Raw genomic sequence first — 17,614 nt, 5'->3', positions numbered from 1 at the left:
TGAGGTGGCATGGGGTGCCCCTTTCTATAATCTCGGACCGTGGTACTAGTTCACATCCAAGTTTTGGGGAAAATTGCATGAGGAGTTGGGCACTTAACTCACATTTCGCACAACTTTCCACCCATAGATGGATGGACAATCAGAGATAACGATTCAAGTGTTAGAGGACATGCTGAGGGCATGTGTGATTGACTTTGGAGGATATTGGTATAAGTTCCTACCTTTTTTTGAGTTCTCATATAATAACAGTTACCACTGCAGCATTGACATGGCACCGTGCGAGGCACTTTACGATAGGGGATGTAGATCACCCATAGGGTGATTTTAGGCTGGAGATGTGCAACCTTTGGGGGCTGATTTGGTGAAAGATGCTCAGGATAAGGTAAGGAGCATTCAAGCTATGCTTCTAGCAGCCCAGAGTCGACAGAAAAATATGTGCACCATAAGGTAAGGGACATGACATTTCAGTCTGGTGAGCAAGTTTTTCTTAAAGTGTCACCTATAGAGGGGGTGCTGAGATTCGGTAAAAAGGGCAAGCTTAGTCCTCGATACAGCGAGCCATTTGAGATTCTTGTGTGTCTAGGGCCAGTGGCTTATAGGTTGGCTATACCACCTTGCCTATCTGGAGTCCATCCAGTATTCCATCAGTCCATGTTGAAGAAGTGTCATGGGGACGAAGATTACATCATAAAGTGGGACTCAGTTTCTTTAGACAAAGACTTTCAGTATGAGGAGGAACCAGTTTCAATTCCGGGTGACGATGTCCAGAAGCTGAGGACCAAGGAGATACAGTCCCTGAAGGTTCAAGGGAACCATCGTCTAGTTGAGGAAGCTACTTGTGTCACGACCCAGGAGTACCCCCTAGACGTAACACGGCATACAAGACTCCGAAAAGCCTCATACAAGCCCTTAGCATATCATGATCATAAGATAATAGAAAAGTACGGGAAAATTTTAAAACTTTTCTTTACAATTGAAATCATTTTCATAAAAGCAAGTGAAAGTCTTTCTATACTTTGTCTCAAACCATCTAATACATATTTTATAATTGAATTCTTAGGACACAGCCCGTAGAATAGTCTCAGCATGAAAATAAAAGACATAAAGGATATAAAAATACTCACAATATAGAATTAGTAATATTTTCAATAGACAAATTAAAATTAATTCAAGAAAAATTAGATATGTTATATAGTGAAGATCCCTTAAAAGGATGGGAAAACCATAAAACAAAAGTAAAAATTGAACTAATTGATGAAAATAGCATAATAACCCAAAAACCATTGAAATATAATTTTGAAGATTTAAAAGAATTTAAAATGCATATAAAAGAATTATTAGATAACAAATATATTCAAGAAAGTAATAGCAAACATACAAGTCCAGCATTCATAGTAAATAAACACAGCGAACAAAAAAGAGGTAAAAGTCGTATGGTTATTGACTATAGAAATTTAAATGCAAAGACAAAAACATATAATTACCCCATACCTAACAAAGTATTAAAAGTAAGACAAATACAAGGATATAATTATTTTAGTAAATTTGATTGTAAATCAGGATTTTACCATCTAAAGTTAGAAGAAGAATCTAAAAAACTAACAGCTTTTACAGTACCACAAGGATTTTATGAATGGAACGTACTACCTTTTGGATACAAAAATGCACCAGGAAGATACCAACATTTTATGGATAATTATTTTAACCAACTAGAAATTTGTATAGTATACATAGATGATATATTGTTATATTCACGAACAGAAGAAGACCATATACGATTGTTAGAAAAATTTATACATATTATAACATATTCAGGAATAAGTTTAAGTAAGAAAAAGGCAGAAATAATGAAAAATCAAATAGAATTTTTAGGAATACAAATAGATAAGAATGGTATAAAAATGCAGAACCATATAGTACAAAAAATAATAAACTCTGACGAACAAATAGATACGAAAAAGAAATTACAATCATTTTTAGGATTAGTAAACCAGGTAAGGGAATATATACCTAATTTAGCAGAAAATCTAAAACCTTTGCACAAAAAACTAAAGAAGGATGTAGAATATTATTTTGATAAAAAGGATCAAGAACAAATACAAAAAATAAAATCATTATGTAAGAAGTTACCTTAATTATATTTTCCAGATGAAAATAAAAAATTTATATACATAGTAGAATCAGACGCTAGTGAAATAAGTTACGGAGGAGTATTAAAATATAAATATGAAAAAGAAAAACTAGAACATCATTGTAGATACTACTCAGGAACATTTACAAATCCTGAAAAAAATGGGAAATAAATAGAAAAGAATTATATGCACTATATAAATGTTTATTAGCTTTTGAACCATATATAGTATATAATAAGTTCATTGTAAGAACAGATAATACGCAGGTGAAATGGTGGATTACAAGGAAGATACAAGATTCAGTAACAACAAAAGAAATACGAAGACTAGTATTAAATATACAGAATTTTACATTTACAATAGAAGTAATAAGTATTAACAAAAATGTCATTGCAGACTACATATCAAGACAAAGCTACACAGACGGACCTAGACAAAGATGAAAAAATATTCAATGCTATAGCAATGCTTTGTACAAAGATAGATAATATGGACAAAGAGATACAAAAAATGAAAGGTCAGCAGCATGACGGTAAATATGCGGAGCTAAGTCGACCGGAAGACTTAAAAATTCCAGAGCTAGAAGGTGACGCTGGGAAACACCGAAAAACCCAAGCTAACAATTTATTACATGCAGCTACAGGTAGCACATCATCTACAAAAGAGGAGAAAAGATATGTCAATACAAATATGAACAAGATATTCGAAAAACCATTTATACCCAAAAAACAAAACCCCATATTTGTACCACCTCAAATAAATACCTATAAGGAAAGTCTAAACCAGGACAAAAAAACCTATAACCATATAACCAGAGCATACATAGAAAATATCCACAAAATACAAACCTTTTTAAATAAAAACCCCAGATCAAAAACTACCCAAAATCCACATGAAGATTATATTACCCAAGCTTTGCAAGGATATAATAAACTAATCACTTTACCTAAGACAAATGCAAACCTAATAGCAACTTGCTATAACTATGGATTATTGAACACAGTATATACCCAAACTGGAGATGAAATAGCTACGATACCAGAGTTACATAAAGCATTCATGAACTACAAGAGAATAACTAAAGGAACTTTGTTTTATATAAAGTTTTATTCAGCACCAGCAGAAATACTTTACGACGAGATAAAACCGATTATACAAGTCATAAAAATTGGACTAACCAGAGAAATGATTATACCGGAAAAAATAGAGGAGCAAGAGGAGATACAAAAAGTAGAGATACCAGCATTCTATGCAGGAAAAAGGATTATTGGAATAGCTACTATACTGAATGAGCTAACATCTAATTATTTGAACAACAATTCAATATGGAGTTATTATTCACGGGAACAAACAATGATATATTCGAATTGTCGACAATTTAGAGCAGCAGATATGGAAGAACTCAGGCAATGGGCACTAAGTCTACTAAAACCTGAGCAACAACCTACAACAAGAGCTATACGGAAAGATTTTATCTCTTCAGAAATAATGACCAGATACTACAAAACTATTGGCCATAAATATCCGGATCATCAATGTTCCAAATGTCAAGGCGAAGATAATGTGATCCCAGACGTGCAGCTAGAGTAAAAACAAGGAAGTGACAAAACCGATAAGATAAAAAGAAAAAGCTATAAATGGAGCTACTTTGCTAAGTGGAGCTACTTTATCAAAAGAAAAGATAGTAGTAACGTGTTAAGATAGAAATATTATGTACAAAATGTAAAGTAAAGTTGTTTGTCATTTTGTTGACTTTGTAAAGTAGTGCAGATGTAAAGAAGCACTAATGTGTTAGTTTAAGTAGGAATATGTACAAAAGTAGGAATAGTAAAGTAACTATAGTTAGGTGTAAAGTAATCATAGTAGGAATAAAGTAACCATAGTAAGGTTACTTATATGTGTATAAATAGGTAGCCATTATGGCATATAGAGGCAAGACTTTCTACACGGAAAGCAAGTCTCTCTTGTAAACAAAAATATTCTCAATAAAAATCTAAAGTTTCAGTTAAGCTACGGATCCAAATAGTGAAGATACTACACAGGTATATACATTTATGATTATGCATAACTAAATTTATTAATTCCTGAATATCATAGTAATGATAGAATAGAATTTATATTAGTTATTATATAGTAGAATTATTTTTAGATGTTTTCTAGTTTGTTAACATGAGGAAAGAAAGGAAAACTTCCAGACTATGCCATCCTAAAGTTGAAACCATAGGCAAGAAGCCGTGAAGGGAGTAAACATAGTTGAGGCGCTGTTAGGAAGAAAATACTTTCGAAAGTACGATGTTAACAGTGACCGGAAAACATGTTGAAAATAATCTAGTTTATAGTAATCTAATATGAATAATATTCGTCAAGACTATGGTATAAGGGAATTATGTTTTGAAATTATTATGCCTAATTTGCATGACGAAATGATATTAGCATATAAAATATTAATCTTGTATGTATTAAGAAACATAGAAATTACGGAACTAAAACAAATGATATGGCAGCTGATATTTGAAGAAGAAGAAGAAGAATTAATGAACCAGGAATGGTATGAATTCGAATTAGATAGAGTAGAAATGGAAATGTTAAAATTTAACTTAAGTGATTTAGAAATCCAATATACTGATTAATGATAAATCAAGAATACTTAGAATATTGGCAACAAACTATAATAGATATTACTTTATTAAATAATTTAATTAAAGAAAACATAGAAGCATTTCAACAAACTCACGACATACAATACATAGAGTATATATTAGAAAACATAAAAGAAATTATAAGATTAATACCTTTAGAAAAGATGTATTATGACAAAATTAATTCATAATATATTTATGAATCGGGACCCCCCCCCCCCAAGTTGGTATCAGAGCAGTAATAAAAAAGGAATATAAAAATGGATAATAAAGAGAATCATAGATACGAATTAATAAGAACAGTAATAACAAAACGACAAGAGTTAAAACATAAGCAAGAAAGGTTACAATACAATATATATGCAGGAGTATGTCAAAAATCTTTGCTAGCACAAAGAAAAGTAATATTTAAATTACAATTAGATATACAAAAAATAGAGTATAAATTAAAACATAATTTAAAATGAATAAGGAAGAATTTGCTATAGAAGAAAAAACCTACGAAAATCCAGAAGGATTAAAAATAAAAATAATATTTTCAAATTTAGGAAGAAGGTATAAAAAAATAGGTGAAAATTTATATCTAATGATAGAAAAAGAAACGGTAAGATTAGAAGATAGTCTAACTGCAATGGTACGGATAACTAGAGAAAATGAAGAAATAGATAGGAAAAAAGAAATAGACACAATAAAACAACAAGCAAAATTAGAAATACAACAGATTGAAGAAGTAAAAAATGATAAAATAATTGCCTTAGAAAAAGAATTAACTATGCTTAAAGAATTATATGCGGCTAAACAAAAAGAAAAAGAAATAGAAACGAACTTAAAAATGGAGATAGAAAAATTTAAGGAACAACTAACTAAAGAAAACCCAAATATAGGACTTGATAATGTTGATATAGATGAAAACTGCTCAGAACAAGGCTCAGATATAAGTCAATGTACCAAGTATGATAGCTAGCACAACATCATAAGAGCATCTCAAAATGGTGAGTCAACATGAGACATAAACATAAGAGATAATAACATAGTCATAGCATAATCTCCAACATAAGCATCATATAATCATAAGTCAACATAAGACATAGTTAATGAGCATAGGAGATAAGTCATAGTCATAATAAGCATAATTGACCCTTAGTCATCTATACCATAATAGAACCATTCTCAAGTAACCTCAAAATCATACAAGTGCAAAGCATGAATAGCATCCCATAATACCACCCAAGCCAAGTATCCCTTTTTGGTCATCTTAATCATAGCTTATACGTATGGTCAAGTCTTTAAGATTCTATACCATAAGATCACCATACTTCTAAGTAACCTCAAAGCACACTTGTGTAATGCATGAAAGGCATCCCATACTACCATTCACACTAAGCATAACCTTGAAGTCATCCTAGTCATATACACCCTCCTTTGGTCTCACTATTGGCTTACTACATGTAGGCAAGGGATCTATCACCTTAACTCAATCGTATCTTGGAAGGCAACTATAGCAACAATCCATCAAACATACACCATAAACATAAAAAGGAACACACCATAGATACATTCAAAGCATACTTATGCAATGCATAATTAAGATCTCATACTCTTACCCATACTAAGTAAAGCCTCTTAAGTACCCATAGTTCATAACTACTGCTCTTGCTCATACTACACTATTTGGGACATAAACCTTAACCGACATAAACCATGTGAGCTAACATGGAATCCAGTATCTACCCCACACCGTAAAGGGGTCGTTCTACTTATCAAGGGAAGAACTGTACTCTTCGCTTTGATGAAACCAATTTCTAAGTAACCTATATGGGCACATAGTTATAAGATAAGGAGATTGCTTTTAGAAACTCGCCCTCTACTAACAGAGGAGCTTTTATCTCATGAGACTTCTTCTAGAAACCCACCCTCTACTAAGAGAGGGGCTTCCATATCATATTCATATCCACTCGGTGCTAGGCATTAAGTCTCATTGAGTTCACATTAAGTCTTGACTTATGTTCATATTGGTGGAATAATGTCTTGACAATCAATCCAACATAACTCATACTATAGCTCAATAGATCATGCGTGAGCAACTATCACCATCCATGACCTATTTATGATGGCTCTAGAGCATTTGATTCAATTAGGTGAGACTAGTCTTCAAACCTTAGAATCACTATGAGTGGCAACCCTTTCACCTACTATCATATTCATGCCTAAGTGTGTATATGGAATTAACCTTTTAACAACACTACAACTAGGTCATGAGCATATTCACTTTACTCTCAAAGTGTCTTTAAAGCATGTACTAAACTTCATACAACATGCACACTATCATGTCTTGGCCCTTTCTAAGGTCAAATCTCATATTAAATCAACACATCTAGAATGACTACATTAGACATGGATTTAATCATGATTCAAGTAGTTTAATTACTACAATGCTAATCTCACACTTCACCTTCTTGAGGTTCAATTCTTACTTTCAATCATCCCACCTAGGGTTCGAGCTCTAGACATGGATGTCCTCCTAACCCATGTGATTCTATCACTTTCTGCATCCAAACCTTCATGAGGTAAATTAGGTGGTAAGATCTTATCATAATCATCCTATCTAATAGTCTACCATTATCTCATAAGCTTTATTCTTGGAGCCTTAACATACATAATTCATTATATTGGATTTGCCCTCAAAACCCTAGAGCCATATCTAAGTGAGAACCCCTTTCATGTCAAGTTCATACTTATGCCTAATACCATGTCTAGAATTCTAAATTAGATAAGGATATCATGATGACTCAAGTGATTCCATCACTTCATACCATCTATTATTCATAAAGAGAATTAGGAAGATAAGGATCTTTCATCACACTTCTATTCATTATCCTTCCATTCACATGTAGACTCTACTTTCAAAGCCTTGGCATCTATAGTTCGTCATATTAGCTTTACTCTGAAGCCATAGTGATCAACATTCATAATTACAAGCCCTACACTCAATCTTTACTTCTTACTATCTTCACCCATGCCTAGATTTCAAGGTGTTTCAATCACCCTTTTCATTACTAGGTGATTCTAGAGGAAATTCATTATAAAGGTTCAATTTTAGCTTTACTAGTCAAGATCCATCATTTGAACTATAGTCTAATTCGATTCATATCTATGTGATCCTAAACCTGAACAATTACTACACATGACATTGATTTAGGAAGATCAAATTCAATTTCTTCAATTTCACCTCTTATGGCATAAACTCACAAAAGAGCAAATTCATCAAATAAACTAGGGTTAACCATAAAAATCACACAAATTCATCAATACATCATGATCCAATACTAAACCAATCAAAATTGGGTATTATCCAACCAATTGGAATCAAATTCAAACACTACCCACACTTTGGAAGAAACCCTAGCTTAGATTGGGGGTTTTCTTCAAAATTGGTGGAATACCTAAGGGGCTCTATGGGTGGAAGAACCCATAGATGAAGAAACTAACATACCTTATTGAAGATGCACCACGAATTAGAGGAGAAAAGGCATCCCCTTGAACCCTAGACTTCACCTTTGATCTTGTTCTTCTATGGAGTTCTAGTGAGAGAATTATTTGAAAGGGAGTTGGGGTCTTTAGATGAATGAGTTAACGACTTAGTTTTAGGGGCCTATTTAGCTTATATAGGTGGTTTAATAACTAACTAACCGACCTCCCATAATCCCTATGTAATAAATAGTTAACCCCCTAACTTAAAAACTAAACTTGAAAAACTGCTCCCACTCACGAACCACCCACCCACGGACCATAAGTGGGTCCATGCTCCGTACTGCACCTTCGTTGGTGTTGTACTGTGGCTTAGAGGTTCAGGCCAACTCAGGCCTTGACCCACGAGCCCAACCCACAGGGCGTGGGTCCACTCACGGACAGTAGATGGAAGCGTGAGTTGCTGAAATTTGACAGCTTTTAGGGCTGTTTTGAGGTCCTCCTCAAGGACCCCTTGGGTGGTCCTTGGGGGGTCATACCTTAACGCCCTAACCCTTAAACCTCCATTCTAAGTACGGGAGCCATTTCTATTAGTTTGAATCCTCCTACCACACTCTAAAACTTTACGAAATGCTCTAGAGCTCTCTAGTTCAACTTACTAGTTTCCGGGGCGTAATAATATCTCCCCCTTGGGATCATTCGTCCTCGAATGACGATTCTAAACACTTCTTATAGTCACAACTCTAGACTAGCAGCCCATCGTGCATGCAACATATTTCAAATGCACACAACCAAGTAAGAAAACTTCAATTTCAAGCTAAACACATTCAATGCAACACAAGGGAGTAGGAACTACATCTATCAACCCAAAATGCATGGAATTCTTTATTTACTCATTCTCAAGGAGGAACTAACAACTCCCAACTAAAACATACTCAATACACACTCATGGAGCCTAAATGCAATTTACTCTCAAAAAGTATTTATTCAAGGAGGAATCTTTCAACTCAAAACTAAGGCATGCTCATTAACTCATCTCATGAAGTCTATATCCAACTTTACTCAAATGCACTACAACATGAGGAATACAATGCATATAAGTCATTTCTAACAAGACCTAGGCATTTTCATGAACATGCATCACATAAGAAAATCATGGAAACATACTATTCACACATGACTTCATATAAAAGCAAATCAAGAGGAACCTATCATCTCAAGCTAGAATAAGAGTAGAAGGAAAAGGATGAGGACATCGGGACATCTCATTGGCCCTTGGCCTCCCAAGTAGCACTCTTAACCAAATTCCTTACTAAAAAACACTCTTTACCACTTTATGGAACAACTTCCTTGTTCTTCTATTTCTTAACTTGCCGGTCTAAGACCTCTACCGGTACTTCTAAATTAGAGAGGTTCTCATTAAACAATTATAGCTCACAAGAAACCTTACTAACACCACTCAAGATCTCACATGAGCCTAACAAACCGAGACTAAACTTCTCATACTCCCTACACCTCTCAAGGTGAAAATTTCAAGCAAACCTAACTCATGAACATCAAGAACACTCAACGACCTTGCTATCTAAGCACATTATCTCCCCCTTGGGATAAATCCTATACAAACTCCTTTAAGCATCATTTCTTTCAACTTTAAGGTTGGAGCAAGTCATCACTAAGCTTTCACATCCATCACACAAAGTGATTCTAAACCATGGTGAATTACACTTCTACCCTTCTTAGAGGAGTCTATTCACTTAACCTATCTAGGCATTATTTAAACACCTTATTCAACCAATCTATCAACATACCTCAAAACTCATCATGGCTAAGTCGGGTTCTACCATCAACTAAACATAACCACACAATAACCTTGCTAGGTAAGCACACTATCTTCCCCTTGGGAGTAAGCCTACACAAATTCTTCTAAATATCTTTCTTAACATAGAGGCAACTATGAAGCATCATTCATACTAAAGACAACATCAAAATCTATCATCTCAAATATTTCAAGTCACGTAGCCATAATTGGCATCACAACCAACCTTTTCTGCCTCACTCTTTGTAGAATAAGCCCTTCAAGTAGTCATATCCTAAAGACCATCGAATAAGGAATATGAAAGAGACCTTATAAAGTTAAAATCTATGGCACGACTTGGAGAATGAAGAAGTAAAGTTTCCTAAGCATCCAATAGCCTCTTATTCATAAATGTGGTGTGCTTCACATTTATGAACAAGACTCTACTAGACGTGGTTTGAGACAATCCTAGAACCATTCTAAACCTTGTGCTCGGATACTATGTTTGTCACGACCCAAGAGTACCTTATAGACGTAACACAGCGTACCAATCTCCGAAAAGCCTCATACAAGCCCTTAGCATATCATGAGCATAAGATAATAGAAAAGTATGGGAAAATTTTAAAACTTTTCTTTACAATCGAAATCATTTTCATAAAAGCAAGCGGAAGTCTTTCTATACTTTGTCTCAAACCATCTAATACAACTTTTAGAACAATATATAGTCTCAACATGAAAATAAAAGACAAAAGGGAAATAATGGGTTTGTCCTCGAAAGTATGAGTACTCACCAAATGTTCAACTCTTCTTGCTCCTTAGAAACCTACCCTCAAAAGAAACTCAATCTTTGAAACCCTACATTTGATTAGAATGTAGCCAAAGTATGTGTTGGTACAAAATGTACCAAGTATGATAGCTAGCACAACATCATAAGAGCATCTCAAAATGGTTAGTCAACATGAGACATAAACATAAGAGATAATAACATAGTCATACCATAATCTCCAACGTAAGGATCATATAATCATAAGTCAACATATGACATAGTTAATGAGCATAGGAGATAAGTCATAATCATAATAAGCATAATTGACCCTTAGTCATCTATACCATAATAGAACCATTCTCAAATAACCTCAAAAGCATACAAGTGCAAAGAATGAATAGCATCCCATAATACCACCCAAGACAAGTATCCCATTTTGGTCATCTTAATCATAGTCTATACACATGGTCAAGTCTTTAAGCTTCTATACCATAAGAGCAACATAATTCTAAGTAACCTCAAAGCACACTTGTGCAATGCATGAAAGGCATCACATACTACCCTTCACACTAAGCATAACCTTGAAGTCATCCTAGTCAGATTCACCCTCCTTTGGTCTCACTATTGGCTTACTACATATAGACAAGGGAACTATCACCTTTAGTCAATCATATCTTGGAAGGCAACTATAGAAACAATCCATCAAACATACACCATAAGCATAAAAAGGAACACAACATAGATACCTTCAAAGCATACTTGTGTAATGCATAAGTAAGATCTCATACTCTTACCCATACTAGGTAAAGCCTCTTAAGTACCCATAGCTCATAACGACTTTTCTTGCTTATACTACTACACTATTTGGGACATATGCCTTATCGACATAGACCATGTGAGCTAACATGGAATCCGGTGTCTACCCTACACCGTAAAAGGGTCGTTCTACTTGTCGAGGGTAGAAATATACTGTTAGATTGGGTGAAACCAATTGCTAAGTAACCTATGTGGGCACATAGTTATGGGATAAGGAGATTGCTTATAGAAACTCGCCCTCTACTAACGGAGGAGCTTCCATCTCATGAAACTTCTTCTAAAAACCCGCCCTCTACAAATGGAGGGGTTTCCATCTCATATTCATACCCACTCAGTGCTAGACATTAAGTCCCATTGAGTTCACATTAAGTCTTCACTTATGTTCATATTGGTGGAAGAATGTCTTGACACTCAATCCAACATAACTTATACTATAGCTCATTAGATCATGGGTGAGCAACTATCACCATCCATGACCTATTTATGATGGCTCTAGAGCCTTTGATTCAATTAGGTGAGACTAGTCTTCAAACCTTAGAATCACTATAGGTGACAAACCTTTCACCTCCTATCATATTAATGTCTAAGTGTGTATATGGAATTAACCATTTAACAACATTACAACTAGGTCATGAGCATATTCACTTTACTCTCAAAATGTCTCTAAAGCATATACTAAACTTCATACAACATGAACACTATCATGTCTTGGCCCTTTCTATGGTCAAAACTCATATTAAATCAACACATCTAGAATGACTACATTAGACATGGATTTAAGCATGATTCAAGTAGTTTAATTACTACAATGCTAATATCACACTTCATCTCCTTGAGGTTCAATTCTTACTTTCAATGATCCCACCTATGGTTCGAGCTCTAGACATGGATATCCTCCTAACCCGTGTGATTCTATCACTTTATGCATCCAAACGTTCATGAGGTAAATTAGGTGGTATGATCTTATCATAACCATTCTATCTAATAGTCTACCATTATCTCATAAGCTTCACTCTTGGAGCCTTAACATACATATTTCATCATATTGAATTTGCCCTCAAAACCCTAGAGTCATTATTAAGTGAGAACCCCTTTCCTGTCAAGTTCATACTAATGCCTAATATCATGTCCAGAATTCTATATTAGATAAGGATATCATCATGACTCAAGTGATTCCATCACTTACTACCATCTATTATTCATAAGGTGAATTAGGTAGATAAGGATCTTTCATCACACTTCTATTCATTATCATTCCATTCACATGTAGACTCTACTTTCAAAGCCTTGGTATCTATAGTTAGTCTTATTAGCTTGACTCTCAAGCCCTAGTGATCAACATTCATAATAATAAACCCTACACTCAAGCTTTACTTCCTACTATCTTCACTCATACCTAGGTTTCAAAGTGTTTCAATCACATTCTTCATTACTAGGTGATTCTAGAGGAAATTCATTATAAAGGTTCAACTTTAAATTTACTAGTCAAGATCCATCATTTGAACTATAATCTAATTCGATTCATATCTATATGATCCTAACCTTGAACAATTACTACACTTGACATTGATTTAGAAAGATCAAATTCAATTTCTTCAATTTCACCTCTTATAGTATAAACTCATAACATAGCAAATACATCAAATAAATTAGGGTTAACCATATAAATCACACAAATTCATCAATACATCATGATCCAACCAATTGGAATCAAACTCAAACACCACCCACACTTTGGAAGAACTAGCTTAGATTGGGGCTTTTCTTCAAAATTGGGGGAAAATCTAAGGGGCTCTATGGGTGGAAGAACCCATATATGAAGAAACTAACATACCTTATTGAAGATGCACCACGACTTTGAGGAGAAAAAGTATCCCCTTGAACCCTAGACTTCACCTTTGATCTTGTTCTTCTAGGGAGTTCTAGTGAGAGAATTATTTGAGAGGAAGTTGGGGTCTTTAGATGAATGTGTTAACGACTTAGTTTTAGGGGCCTATTTAGCTTATATAGGTGGTTTAATAACTAACTAACCGACCTCCCTTAACCCCTATGTAATTATTAATTAACCCTCTAACCCCTAAGTTAAAAACTAAACTTGAAAAATTACTCCCACTCATGAACCACCCACCCATGGACCATGGGTGGGTCCACACTCCGTATTGCACCTTCGTAAGTGATGTACTATGTCTTAGAGGTTCAGGCCAACTCAGGCCTTGACCCACGATCCCAACCCACGAGGTGTGGGTCCACTCACCACCAGTAGATGGCAAGCGTGAGTTGCTGAAATTTGACAGCTTTTAGGGCTGTTTTGAGGTCCTCCTCAAGGATTCTTTGGGTGGTCCTTGGGGGGTCGTACCTTGACGCCCTAACCCTTAAACATCCATTCTAAGTACGGGAGCCATTTCTATGAGTTTTTATCCTCCTACCACACTCTAAAATCTTACGAAAGGCTCTAGAACCCTCGAGTTCAACTTACTAGTTTCCGGGGCATAATAACTTGAAAACCCGAGAAGGACATGCGAGACAAGTACCCCCAGTTATTCGAGGATTCAGCTACTACTCAACTCTTGCTTTAGCCCTTTCCTCCTAGTTTGTTAATCGGGGACGAGTGATGGGTAAATTGGGATCTATTGTAATGACCGGTTACCATCGTTATGGAAAAGCCAATGGGGAAGGAATTTCGTCCAGAAAACTTTTGAGTAGTAACTTGAAAATTTCTAGCCTAGGCCAGACTTGGACGAAATCTGAGCCAAGTGAGGTCTATAGAAATATGGTGATGAATGAGGGATCTAATCATGAATTTGATGGCATGATTAGGTAGCCAACACGTTAAGAAGCATGCACGGCTTAAAGGAATCGAATTCGGGCGAGTAGATCTCCTGAAACTGATCTTGGCGTGACAGGATAGTTTTAGAACATTCCGGTTTGAAGTTGTGTTGTGAAATGGAAGCTTGGAACTCATATTCCAAGTTTCTGTCTCCGTGCAAACCGTCGGGGAGGGATTAATCCTGTCAGAACGGTGCTGCTATGGTGGGTTGTGGTCCACCGTGGCGGGCCAGTCGCGAACTTAAGTCGGGAAAAACCTCAATTTCATTATTTTCTGCAAAACTTAGTTCTTAAGAACTAAGGGACGGCCCTGGGTGATTCTTGACAGTTTTCCACGATTTCTAGCTCTAAAGGTAAGTTAATTACTCCCCTAATCCGTATTTTGATTCCTAGAACATAGAATCTTGGGTAATTATCTTTGGGGGAGGGTTTTGGCCTGAAGTGGATGGTAGGAATAGCCCTAGTTTAACATTAGGATCATGGGTTTAGTCTTGGGTTGATAAATTTGTTATAATCCGAGTGAATTAGACCATGTTTATTGATCCTTGTGTTAATTACTTTTTGATAGACCAAGAACAAGCTGAAAGACTTCGGAAAGGGAAGGCTTAGGTGTCTTAGGAGTATTCAGGCTTGGTTTTGATGTAGGTGATGGTTCGATTTCCTGTTGTGTGATATATGCTTATTAATTGCTTCATTGTATGCATGCATGTGAATAGGGAATTTGAATCAATCTAATAAAGTGATTAGGTGGGAACAATTACATGCCATGAACCTATTACTTGATTGTATGAGTATGAGCACTGTTCATGATGAGTGTGATTGTTATTGTGGTTGTGCTAGCTGGATCGGATGTCACGTTTCGATACATATATTGGATTGGGTTTCACATTCCGACACATATATTGGACAGGGTGTCACGTTTCGACACATGTATATTGGATCGGGTGTCACGTTCCGACACACTAACAGTTTAGGTGTGGGTTCCATGAGAGGACCACTTGTGATGATTGCATTCATATCTAATTGTTATTGAAATTGGGAAATTGTATATTTCTCCTAAAATGATAAATGAATTATACATTCTGTATATGTGTGTTTACTGTGTTGTAATTGCTTGTGTATATTCTGCATACATGAGTAGTCGCGTGATCCTACCAGTACACTGTGGTTTCGGGTACTGATACTGCACTTACTCTTTTTTTGTTGAGTACAGGACATCTTCAGGCGGCTACTAACAGACCTCAGTTAGGAGATTGTTGATCGCGATCGGATTCAAGGGTGAGCCAGTTCTTTTAGGCTACCATGGATCCTTATTTTGTCTAGTCCATTCTCTTTGGACTCGGTCTATACGTTTTGAATTGTTATGTTTAGTTTCCGGGGTTGCACCCCATTCTCTTACACTTGTTGGTTAATAGAGTTTTGGTACAATGACTTTCAGTTCTAGGGGTTTAATTTCCGCAATAGTTGTTTGTTAGACCTTCAGAGTTTATGGGAACTCCGTACTCAGTTAGTCATTTAAACCTACTTCCGTATTTTTAATTGTTTAGTCGGTTGTAGTAATTGTTCTCCCACCAGAGGGTTAGTGTGGGTGCCAATCACGACAGTCTGGGTCGTGACACATAAGATAAATAAGTTTACTTCACTGATGAGCCAACTCAAACTCTATGCAAAACAAAGAAAGTTATGGAGCAACTTCCTCATTCTTCTTTTTTTTGTTCAAACACAAACATTTCAGAAAGAGCTTCTTTCGGATAAACAAAGAATATATAGCATTTTAAATGGACCATAGTGATCAATTATAGAAAAACAACTTACACATAAAAAGACATTATTTACTAACTCGAATCCACTCTTTTAAAACAATATATCAAGAAACCTAATACATCACGTAAATAGTTGAATCGGTCGCTATGAAGAAGTGAATCTTATATAACTTTAATAAGAAATTGTTAGTAAAAAAGATGCTTGTTATAAGATCAAAAGATAACACTTGACATGACATATAACTATTATGTGATCTATACAAGATTGAAACAAAGGAATGATATCTTTTGATTGAAAGTTAAGAAGTCAAATTTTATAACTACTCAAAGTGTATCTATTTTAGTATAAATAAAGGGCTGGTGAATTTTTTAAAAAAAGACTGCCAACATACATGAATAGATTTAACAAACTAACAATATGACATCTTTTGCTAAATAACAATAAATTTAATAATGATAGTAATACAATATATAATAAACTATGTCGATCATGTATTTTAACAAAAAAAAAAGTCAAAGATGAATATAATATCTAATATGCTCTTTAAGTTTTCCAAATCATTAGACGCATAAAGAAAATAATTTGGAAGAAATTAGTTGGGACAAAATTGGGTGTCAACAGGATCTATTGTTGATTTGTATATATTGTTGATGTTGTCATTTTCCACTTTATTTATCTTGTTGGTTATTGTTTCTACCTGATATGCCTGTTTCTTGTTATTCTAGGATATGAATTGGCTTACCTACTGGCGGGTTATGGTAGGTACCATCATGACTCGAGTTTTCAGATTTAGACATTGTTATAGATCAAGGATCCATGTATATATTGTCATATACAAAATAGTTTGTCAATAGTTCCACCTTTTAAAATAAGAAACGATAAATAAATAATGTAACATGATATTAGAAAAGAATAAAATATAAACAAAACATAATTCATGTATAGTACTATACTTTTTTAACAAAATTAAATTACATTTTTTATAACTTTTTCTTGATGGGTTTTATTTTTTTAAATGTATTCAAAATAACCTCATTAAAAATAATATCAAATATTTTTTTATACATAGAAAACAACTTTTATCCATTGAATTTCATTTTTTTTAAAATGTATCAAAATGAGGCTACGTAGGTTTAAACACAATTTAACATGTGTAATTTTCACGCCGAACCAATTTAACTACGCACAACTTTAGTTAAAAGGTGTCATTTTACATTATAATATATCTCTTATATATGTTTTTAACTTCTCCCAATATGTACATATTTAGTAAATTTTTCTGACGAAACAGTGTCATGTGACTCCTCTTTGGCCTTCCTAAATTCGCTTTTTGCATGTGCATGAATATTAGCATATGGAAGGGGTGAAATTTTCACAAACAAACCAAAGAACTTTTAAAATGAAAAGT

General features: G+C 34.7%; 3 protein-coding genes across 3 annotated transcripts in view; 2 read left to right on the top strand and 1 right to left on the bottom strand.

Annotated features, from left to right (window-relative positions):
* Positions 1-17,614, bottom strand: part of LOC125832840 (uncharacterized) — a 592,533-nt gene that overhangs the window by 183,616 nt on the left and 391,303 nt on the right. The window lies entirely within an intron of this gene.
* On the top strand, positions 457-1,090 carry LOC125832823 (uncharacterized). The gene is made up of 2 exons (XM_049512014.1): positions 457-801; positions 1,061-1,090. The coding sequence occupies exons 1-2, from the start codon at positions 457-459 to the stop codon at positions 1,088-1,090; spliced, it is 375 nt and encodes a 124-aa protein (XP_049367971.1).
* On the top strand, positions 2,517-3,722 carry LOC125832834 (uncharacterized). Its single transcript, XM_049512024.1, has one exon. It carries the CDS (start codon positions 2,517-2,519, stop codon positions 3,720-3,722), a length of 1,206 nt encoding a protein of 401 aa, XP_049367981.1.

This window comes from Solanum verrucosum, unplaced genomic scaffold, assembly GCF_900185275.1.
Source record: "Solanum verrucosum unplaced genomic scaffold, falcon-dt-bn FXZP01000037.1, whole genome shotgun sequence".
Lineage (NCBI taxonomy): Eukaryota > Viridiplantae > Streptophyta > Magnoliopsida > Solanales > Solanaceae > Solanum > Solanum verrucosum.
This window is presented reverse-complemented; position numbering and strand designations above follow the sequence as displayed.